Genomic DNA, 10,087 nt, shown 5'->3' with positions numbered 1-10,087 from the left:
CCCAGTTCACGGACCCAGCACGTGTGGGTGCCGTTTGGATGCAGGGGGTCTGGAGGGCCTGGCATGGACAGAGAAGATCCCACAAGTACTGTGCCCCAGGAGGGCACCCTGGCTGGGAGCAGCCGCCCCACCTTCTCTTTATTTCACCCATTCCCCCCGCTCCACCATCCGCTGGGAATCACCATCTCCCTTCAGACCAAGTGGAGCAGGGGGACGGCAGGGCAGAGAAGGGGACTGACCAGGGATTGGGTAGGAGCCCCTGACCATGGGCTCCCCATGGGGGCAGCAGGTCAGGGGTCACTGTTCCGGCGCAGGGCGGCGTGGCCCCGCAGGGAGCAGTGCATCTCCGTGAAGGTCAGCGAGCCCACGACGATGGCACATGGGCCCGCGGGATGGAAGTCGAACCTCTGGTAGAAGGGCACCAGCACGTCCTCGCACATGAGCGCGGCCCGGCGCACGGCCAGCTGGCCGCCCACGTGGTGCAGGTAGCGCCAGAGCAGGACGGAGCCCTTGCCCTGCCCCCGGAAGGTGCGGTGCACGGCCAGCACGTGCAGGTGGGCGGTGCACCCCCCGGGCCTGTGCAGCGTCAGCGACTCCTGGGACGAGAGACGGACACGAGTCAGGGTCGCCTCTGTGCACCCCAACACCGCCCGCGCTGGGCCAGGAGCAGCCGCCCCCGAGAGTCCCCAATCAGGTCCCCTTCTACCCAAATTAGGAGCTATGACCCCAGCCCCTTTGAGGTCCCTTTCAGGAGGGTCTTGAGACCCCGAAGGACTGGGCTGTCTTGCCAGGAGAGGACCCAGTGTGAGCTCCTGTGTTGGATCTGGAGGAAGACATCCCAGCCTCCCGCTCCTCCCCCACCTTCTGCCTCCATGGGAAGTGGTGGCCTCTTTTCCTGAGGCCTTCCCGGGACCGGGCAGGTCACCCCCATCCTCACCTGAGTAAGTCTCTCCTCGTCCCACAGGGAGCCGATGATGAAGGCCACGAGGCGGCCCTCCACGAACCAGCCCAGGGACAGCTCGGGACACAGGGTCAGGAAGTACCGGACCTCATCCAGATTCAGGGGGCAGTTGCCGGAGACAGAGACGAAGGCTGTGTCAGGAAGCACGAGTGGGTGACCCCCCCCCGGTCCACTGAGCATCTTCTCAGATGCTGGGTGGGCTCCCTGGGTCCCCAAGCCTCCCCTGGGAAGCATGGGATTCAGCGCTGCTCTTCCTCCCACTCGCCTGAAACACACATGTGCCCCTGCACACGCACAGAAACACACCGTTAGATACTCTGGGGGCCCGTCCGCCAAGGACAGGGGACTCCAGGGTCTTCTCCCCAAGGGCAACGGCGGCAGAGTCCAGCAGAGTCCCAGACCCTGGGGGGCCGGGGGGGTTGCTCACCCTCTCGCTCAATCTCAAACACGCCGGCAGCGTCCTCTGGGGTGAGGCAGCGAAACTCGTTGGCGGGGAGCGTGTGGCGCCGCTGGCGGCCTGGGGACCCTGGGATCCCAGACAGCAGGTGCAGAGCCGAGGGCTTCAGGCAGTGGACGCTCAGCGTGGACATCCTGGGTGCGGATGCCACCCAGGGGATCCCCAGCTTCAGAAGTGGCCCCTGTGACGAGGAGGGTCCCTCTGCACCTGTTGGAGAGGGGTGATGGTCAGGGGGCTGGTCCTCATCTCCCAGGCAGCCATCCAGGGTGATGGTGCTTCTTGCCTCTTTTGCAGGAGACCTGGAGGGGGGAGTCTGGGCGCCTGGGCATCAATTCCTCCCGCCCTGTGCCTGCTCACTGGCTCCCTGGGTCCCTTTCTGTCTCTCTCCCTGACCCCCTGTCGATGTGCAGATCCTAGAGGCAGCCATGCCTCCCTTACAAAGCCCATAATCTGCGAGTTGCCCTCCTCCACCTTCTCTCCCCACGTCTCCAAGCCCCAAGCAGGGTACTCCTGTTCCTGGGAGCCTGTGAGAGGATCCCACTTACCAGGACCACAGGGCCAGTTACCCCAGAAGCCGCCCTTGGGCTCAGGAGCCAGGGAAAGCCAGGACCTGCTTTTGTAGCAGGTGTGGCCGGGCAGCGCATGGCAGTGCCCTCAGAGATTTCTAAGGCAATGCCCCACCTCCACGTCACCCCAGGCAGGATGAAGCCAGCAGGGCTGGGCCCTGTCCCCAGCCTCTGAGGGCAAAACCTCAGGCTGGCATGCAGGACACAGAGGGGATTATAGCAGCTGATGAGGCCCCGGAGTTTGGGGCAAAGATCACTTGGGACCGCTCAAAAACAAAAGTCAACCGAGTCCATTCTAAAATCAAGTTGGCTTTATTCAGGGATTCATGAGTCAAGCACCATCCCACCTGGCAAGTAGAAAGGAGGTCCAGGGCTTCCCTGGTGGCTCAGTGGTAAAGAGTCCGCCTGCCAAGGCAGGAGACCCGGGTTCGACCCCTGATCCGGGAAGATCCCACTTGCGTGGAGCAGCTGCATCTCAACTGTTGAGCCTGTGCCGTACAGCCCGGGAACCGCAACCTCTGAGCCCAGGCAGCCGGGAGCCTGTGTTCTGCAACAAGAGAAGCCCCCACAATGAGAGGCTTGTGCACCGCAACTAGAGAGAGCCTGTGTGCACCCATGAAGACCAAGCACAGGCCCCAAAGAAATAAATATTTAGAAAGGAGTTCCAAAGAGTTGTACAAATTCGGAGACCTTCAAAGACCGAAGGGGCCAGGAACAAGGAGAGAGCTGATGAGGAATTCCTTGATGGTCCAGCGGTTGAGACTCGGCTCTTTCACTGTTGGGGCCTCTTAAATGAAAGAGCAGATGATGTCTATCAGGAAGAGTATGTCACTAGTGCTGACCAGGAAATTCCAGACTGACTGGTTTAGCATTCCAGATCTGAGAGAGGCAGAAGCTGCCGAGAGGTTAGGTATTAAAACCTCAGTTTGGTGCGGCTTAGCACTAGAGACTCCATTTTTGGGCCTGACATTGATTTCTAAACAGGGTTAAGCCTCAGGAGTCAGGCTCTAACCTCTGCTCTGGTGTTCACTGGTTGGCTGGGGCATCACCCTCTGTCCCCTGGGGACCTGGGCATGCCCTCCTCTGAGGTTCTTCCAGCCCTGGCAGCCCGAGATTGCTACATTTATGGCACTTGATACCTGCCGAACCCTGGATCAGAGTCTCCTTTAATCCACACGACAGCCCTGCCCAGTGAGTATGAACCCCATGTCAGAGAGAGGGAAAGTGAAACTCAGAGAGGTGAGGTGACCTGTGTTGCCCCCAGGGCTGCTGGGCCCCGTCGATCTTCGAAATGATCAGTTCACAGCTTTGCATCTCTCCTGTCATCAGTGTCCTCCAGTCAGGGTCTACCAAGCAAAGGGAGCTAGTGAGCCACCTGTCAGCTCAAATCTGGTTCTCGGATGGGCAGGTGGAACCAGTGAGCCTGGACACACACACGTGGTTGCTACTGCGCTATTCAGACCTTGCTGTGTCCACAGAGGCAAGCCTCTGAAAGGGTCCCATCACTGACAAACCCCGGAGGCCCTGTCTGCATACGTCACCTCCTCCCTGGTGTAGGCAACCAAAGTCTGGTTCCGCACGTATGCCTCTTTCTGAGCACTGGGGCAGATCTCCAAATGCAGTGTGTGCTAAGTCACTTCAGTTGTGCTCGACTCTGTGTGACCCTGTGGATTGTAGCCCGCCAGGCTCCTCTGTCCTTGGGGATTCTCTAGGCAAGAACACTGGAGTGGGTTGCCATGCCCTCCTCCAGGGGATCTTCCTAACCCAGGGATGGAACCCAGGTCTCTGGGGTCTGCTGCATGGGCAGCTGTGTTCTTTTACCACCTGGGAGGACCAGTGCCTGTCTGGGGCTTATTGTTAAATCCCAGCTGTACCCCAAGTGGCGTGTAGGATCTTAGTTCCACAACCAGGGATGGAACCTACGCCCCCTGCAGTGGAAGCTCAGAGTATTAACCACTGGACCACCAGGGAAGTCCCCTCAAACGGGGCTTTTGGGGAGGTGCTGGAAATGTAACGTTACATTCTTAAATTTAACTTGTGTGACTTTGTGCATATTTGTTCTACTTGAAGTTTACTTAAATATCCGGAAGACTGCTTCACCTAACAGGTGCACTCCAGAGTTCCTTGTCTACCAGTGGCTTTGCCCCATGCCCAGGGCTGCCCTCTGATCTTAGTATCTGACGTGAGCTTTCCCTCGGAATCTAGAGTCTCAGCAAACTGCCTCCTGCTCCCCTCTCCTTTGCCACTACCCCAGCCCCTCTTCAGGCCAGCAGATGGCCCCTGGCTTCCCTTTCCACCCCCATTCACACCCCTCCTGCAGCTCTCGGCCCCTCCCTAGCGAGCACCCAGCCCTGTCCTTCCTTGACACACACCGCCGTCGGCCTTTAGCTTCTACACCCGCACAGCAGAGCTGACCCCTGTCCACACACCACAGAAGGAGCCCCTGCTCTCGCCAGGATCCAGGAGGCGCTCCGGTGCTGGCCGGGCCAGGTGCTGCTGCGCCTACCTGGTCCTGATGCTGGAGTGACCTCAGACCAGCCCGGGTGCCCCCACACCCTTTCACCCAGGGCCCCTTTGCTGTCTGCGGCCCAGCAGAACCCCCAGAGCTCACATGCCCCCCTGCTCACCACACCTGCCACTGGGCAACTTCCTGTCTTTCCCCTTCTGGGGACCCACGACTGACTTTTCAGGACTGACCAGGAAACCTCCTCAGGTTTGGCCTTCACATCTCCTGGGGCAAACATGTCCAGGACCTGGGCTGGGCACCCCCACCTCCAACCTGGGGTCCCAGAAAAGGCCTCCTCTGTAAGGGGCTTCCCAGGTGGCTCAGTGGGTAAAGAAACTGCTTGCCAAGCAGGAAGACGTGGGTTCGATCCCTGGGTTGGGAAGATCCCCTGGAGAAGGAAATGGCAACCCACCCCAGTATTCTTGCCTGGAGAATTCCAGGGACAGAGAAGCCTCACGGGATACAGTCTGTGGGGTTGCAAAGGGTCAGAAACCTCTTAGCCACTAAACAAAGCTCTTCTTAGAGCCTGTGGCTCCACCTCGCCCCCTGGTGGCTGATCACAACAGCCTGGAGCCGTGAAGAAGTGCAGGCTGTTGAATGGACCTCTTTTGTTTGGACACCATATGGCCTATGCTTTCTGGAAAACCCGTCTAGGCACATGGATCCTCAGAGAACAAGACCAGTAGGATACAAAGCACATCTAAACGGGGGCATGGCTCCCGTGGTGGGCAGGAAAGGGCAGGGAAGGGTGATCACGAGCCCTCTCTCCTGGTCAACAGGAAGAAAATGACAATACCCCGTTACAGGGAGGGGGTGCTGGGAACAAAGATGAGGGTGCCCGCTGCAGTGAAATCAACATCAAGAGTGACAGCAATAATGTCTGGTACCAGCCAGAGTAAAAATCTGCTGAGGTTTTTTCTTTTGGCCTAACCCCAAAGCTTGCGGGTTCTTAATTCCCTGACCAGGTATTGAACCCAAGCCCCCTGAAGTGGAAACGCAGAATCTTACCCGCTGGGCTGCCAGGGAATTCCCCACTGAGGCATTTCAGGCCACTAGACTCGATAGTTGGAGAAGGCAATGGCACCCCACTCCAGTACTCTTGCCTGGAAAATCCCATGGACGGAGGAGCCTGGTGGGCTGCAGTCCATGGGGTCGCTAGGAGTCGGACAAGATTGAACGACTTCACTTTCACTTTTCACTTTCACACATTGGAGAAGGAAATGGCAACCCACTCCAGTGTTCTTGCCTTGAGAATCCCAGGGACGGGGGAGCCTGGTGGGCTGCCGTCTATGAGGTCGCACAGAGTCGGACACGACTGAAGTGACTTAGCAGCAGCAGACTCACTAGTGATATGTCCTCCCCCTCTCCTGGGCTGTAATTGAATTCATCAACCAAGGGAGTAGCCTCAGGTGATGTCCGTTAAGTCTGTCCAATTTAGCAAATAAAAATGCAGACACCTGGTAAAATTTGAACCAGGTATACAACAAATACTTTTTAAAGAATGAATGATTCCCAGGTGGCACCTGGTGGCAAAGAACCCGCCTCCCAGTGCAAGTAGACTAAGAGACGTGGGTTCGATCCCTGGATTGGGAAGATCCCCTGGAGGAGGGCATGGCAACCCACTCCAGTGTTCTTGCCAGGAGAATCCCCATGGTCAGAGGAGCCTGGCAGACTACAGTCCACAGGGTCACACAGAGTCGAACACAACTGAAGTGAGTGAGCATGCACGCATACATGCGATGTGTAGAACATTTTTATACTAAAAAGGAGTTTATCTAAAATTTCAATTTCACCAGAGGTCTTGAATTTTGTCTGGCAACCCCGTTTGTGAGGTATGAGAAGGGACGTGGTCAGCCTGGGCCGGTAAAGGGCGTGAGGGAGCCGTGGAGAATCGCAGGTCTGCAGCAGGCATAGTGCACAGGGAAGCAGCTATCTGAGCCTTGGGCTGGCTGGACCCTTTGGCTACCAAACCTCATACAGTTATCGCCTTCTCAAAAGTCCACGTTCTGCCATTTCGCTTTTATGAAAGGCTTACATCAGTACTTGTTTTCACTAACCAAAAGAAATCTGAAGATGATTTTCGCTGTTACTTGAAAAGAGGTGAAAATCTGGAGAAGGAAATGGCAACCCACTCCAGTATTCTTGCCTGGAAAAGTCCATGGACAGAGGAGCCTGGCGGGCTGCTGCGGTCCATGGGATTACATGACTGAGCATGTGTGCATGAGGGTGGAGGGAGATGGGTTGGTAGCAATAAAGTGGTAGAACTTAAAAAAAGAGAAAAGAAGAGAGGTGAACATGGAAAACAGCATTGGGGAATTGTTTGGCAGCGAACAAACTGAACGCGGTTGTTAAAGGCCCGAGGGAAGACGTTAGGAACTGGAGAAGCCCTTGACTGAGGTTTTCACTGTGATTCCCAGGGCTGCAATGATTAACAGGAAAATAGGGCTAATTTTGAAACAGCATGTAGGTTTAGGGCGGCTTTGCACACTGACTGCCTACTGAGGGTTCTATGACAGGAAAACGCGTTAAGCTAAGCAGCCAGGCTTACTGCCCTATTCCCAGCCTTCCTCACCAGCCACGTCAGCGACATCAGGGACAGCAGACAGCGACCTTGACCTTTGACCTCGAGGCGAGCAGACCTAGAAGACGCAGCTGTCGGAGACTTGCCTGCCCTGACGGATTCAGACGGTGGTGAGATGTCATTAGATGAACATTTCCTCTCTGTCCTGCACCCCAGTCTCAGGTGCCTTCCTCCCCCGCCACCACCAAGACTGATCCTAACCCACCGTCATTACCACCTCTTAGCCTCTTAGTCTAACTGTCATACGTTATTTCTATTTGATAAACGCTGTATGATTATCTTATGATTCCTGCCTTCGCTTTATGTTAGTGTCATTTTAGGTTTTATGTGTTATTTGGTATGATTTGGAAGATTATTTTGGGGGTCTGGGAACACTCAAAAGTTTTTCCGTATAACTTAGTGGTAATTGCTTCTTCGCTTTATGCCCTTTCAACTTACAAAACTTTTCATGAGAACTCCCTCCTTTCTGACAGTGGGGGAAACCTGTAATGTACACCTTGGTTTGATGCCCCCAGCCATGACTGACACCTGTCCAGATTTCCCTGCTTCAGAACCGTGGTCCTCATGCCTGGCTGCCCACTGGAATCCCATGGGAGCTTTAAAAATATTCCAATACCTGTCTCACCCTCTGAGATTCTGATATTAAAGTCCTGGGTTGGGACTCCAGGCCTAGGTACCTTCCCCAGGGGATTCTCCTGTGCAGCCTGGGCTCAGAACCACTACTCAAAGGACATGTTCTCCCAACAGCCTTTTGGTCATGACTTTGAAACCTGTTTGTCTTCCTGTGGGGAAAGAATGTGGGTCACCCCACCGCCGTGCGCACAGAGCAGGGGAGTTGCAAACCTCTGTAGCCCCAGCCATTCTTTCCAGTGGAGTCTGTGGCAGAGGGCGAGAGTGGACACAGACCAAGGGCTGCCTGGCTGGAACTTATGGCAGTCCGCACGTGGCTTGGAAGAGGATTTCCAGACACAGAGTATTGCAGAAAGGAGTGAGTTTAGTAAGAACAAAGGGCAGAGATAACATGGGCACGAGAGCGCAGCAGGCCGACACCTTCTGACAGGTGAGAAGGGAGAACAGAGTTGATGACTGGGAGACGCTGTTAGAACAGTGGGCATGCTCGAGGGAGAGATGATGTTTTTCGTGGGTTGTTGTTGCTGTCCAGTCACTTAAGTCGTGTCCAACCCTCTGACCCCCTGGCCTGCAACACGCCGGGCTCCCCTGTCCTTCACTATCTCCAGGAGTTTGCTCACACTGATGTTCATTGAGTCAGTGATGCTATCCGACCATCTCCTCCTCTGTCGTCCCCTTCTCCTTTGGCCTTCAATCTTTCCCAGCATCAGGGTCTCTTGTGGGTTAGTAGACAATTTTTAAAGCCTCAAGACAAAGAAAATTCCTGCTGGAGAGCTGACGTTAGGTGATTGGTTAGGGTGCTATAGGGTAAGCACTGGAGTGGACATTTTTGACTCATCTGGGGTCAGGAAGCCGGCTTGTGATGATCGGGGGGCTTTTCGCAATGGTTACAAAAGGGTTCAGTCCGCTTTGGAGGTGACCGTGGTTCTGGACTCTGCTTCTGTGGCCTTGGGGCAGGACTCCACAGAACTGCTGGGAATATGTGAGGTTTCCCAGAGGACCCTGCTAGAATAATGGGGGGCATGATGAGGGCCCCCACAGGGACCCTGGAGTGAAATGGAATTCCCCCAGAGGCCTAGACCCACAGTTCAGCCCCCTGGGCCCTTGGAAAGCCCACCCCACACGCCTTCCCTCCGTGGTCATGACACTTATCTCTTGTGCCCACTCCACTGCCCGTGGCTGTCTAGAGGCCTTCTGAGGAGGAGAAAAGGCCAGCTACCTGTGAGGCAGTCACAGGTGACACCACTATCATGCCAGTGCAGAGATGAGAGGACAAGGCTGGGTACGGGATGCAAAGTCAGCGCCATCAGATGTGTCCGAGTGGGGACTCTGGCTCAGGCGCTGTGTCCCAGGCCCCGATGATGGGGTTCTACTCTCTATGGCACGGACTCCCTCCAGCACCAGCCCCTCTGAGAAGGTCCCAAGACCACGGCTCCCCCAGCTCTGACTCAGCTCACCTCTCGCTTCTTCTCCCCACTGCTCCCCTTGAGGGGTCCCATTGTCACCTATTCCGCCAGATCTCCTCCGGGCCCCCCCAGTCTACACAACAGGGCTACACACATCTGGGTACCAGCTGTGGCTGCCCGTCAGGTCTCTCCCACAGGCTCTGTGTCCCAGGCAGATCCTGGGCAGTGGTGGGCTCCTGCTCCAGAACATTCTATGACAGTGGAACCAGGTTGTCCAGGCCACACGGAGAACCCCAGAGGGCCATGGGACCCGACTGCCCACCTGACCCAGCTGAGCCCGCCCCGCGCTAATGCCCTATAGCAGTGAGATGACCAGACAGGCTTGGCTGTCCTCACGAAGGGGAGGATATTGGAGTCTCAGTATGGGAAGGACGTTCTGAGGGGCTCCATGTCCCCACAGGGAAAGTGGGGGCTGAGCTGGGGGATGTTCTCTCAGGGCCGAGGGTGGGCAAGATGAGCCGATGACCAGAAGAAAGGTGAGGAGATGAGCAGATCCAGAAGAGGGAACATCACAGAACCCAAAGAGGAGTGGCTAGTCGCATCTCCTGCAGCCAAGAGTGCAGAGAAGAGCTCAGCTTTGCCCTGATGGCCGCTGGGAGTGCTTCCAGGACTGCTGGGGGCGGGTAGGGGCCAGAGGCCCCAGGGCTCCTCCGGGCGGCAAAGCAGAGGTAGCAACAGGGTAGAGGACATCAGTGAAAGGTATACTGACCCACCAGCGTGGCCGAGGCCTGGAGGAGTCTCCCCCACCCCACCCCCTGCACCCTGCCTCCAGCACAGAGCCGGCAGTAGCTCAGGGCGCCTAGAAGGCCTGGCACAGGGTGGCTGACCATTGATCTGGGCAAGGGCCACGTTGGTGTCAGGGTCCCAGGGAGCTTCTCAAACGGGGCCCACCTGCTCCCTCTCCTCTTCTTCCGTGTGAC

The 10,087-nt window shown here is 56.5% G+C and overlaps 1 protein-coding gene across 1 annotated transcript; it reads right to left on the bottom strand.

Moving 5' to 3' along the window:
- Positions 1–290: 290 nt before the first annotated feature.
- LOC136149552 (serotonin N-acetyltransferase-like) lies at positions 291–1,551 on the bottom strand. The gene is made up of 3 exons (XM_065909905.1): positions 1,389–1,551; positions 938–1,092; positions 291–596 (listed from the first exon to the last, which is right to left on the bottom strand). Exons 1-3 carry the CDS (start codon positions 1,549–1,551, stop codon positions 291–293), a joined length of 624 nt encoding a protein of 207 aa, XP_065765977.1.
- Positions 1,552–10,087: the final 8,536 nt, after the last annotated feature.

The sequence above is a fragment of the Muntiacus reevesi genome, chromosome 18 (genome assembly GCF_963930625.1).
Source record: "Muntiacus reevesi chromosome 18, mMunRee1.1, whole genome shotgun sequence".
In the NCBI taxonomy this organism is placed as follows: domain Eukaryota; kingdom Metazoa; phylum Chordata; class Mammalia; order Artiodactyla; family Cervidae; genus Muntiacus; species Muntiacus reevesi.
Note: the sequence above shows the minus strand (reverse complement) of the source record. Positions and strands in the feature narration are given on the sequence as shown.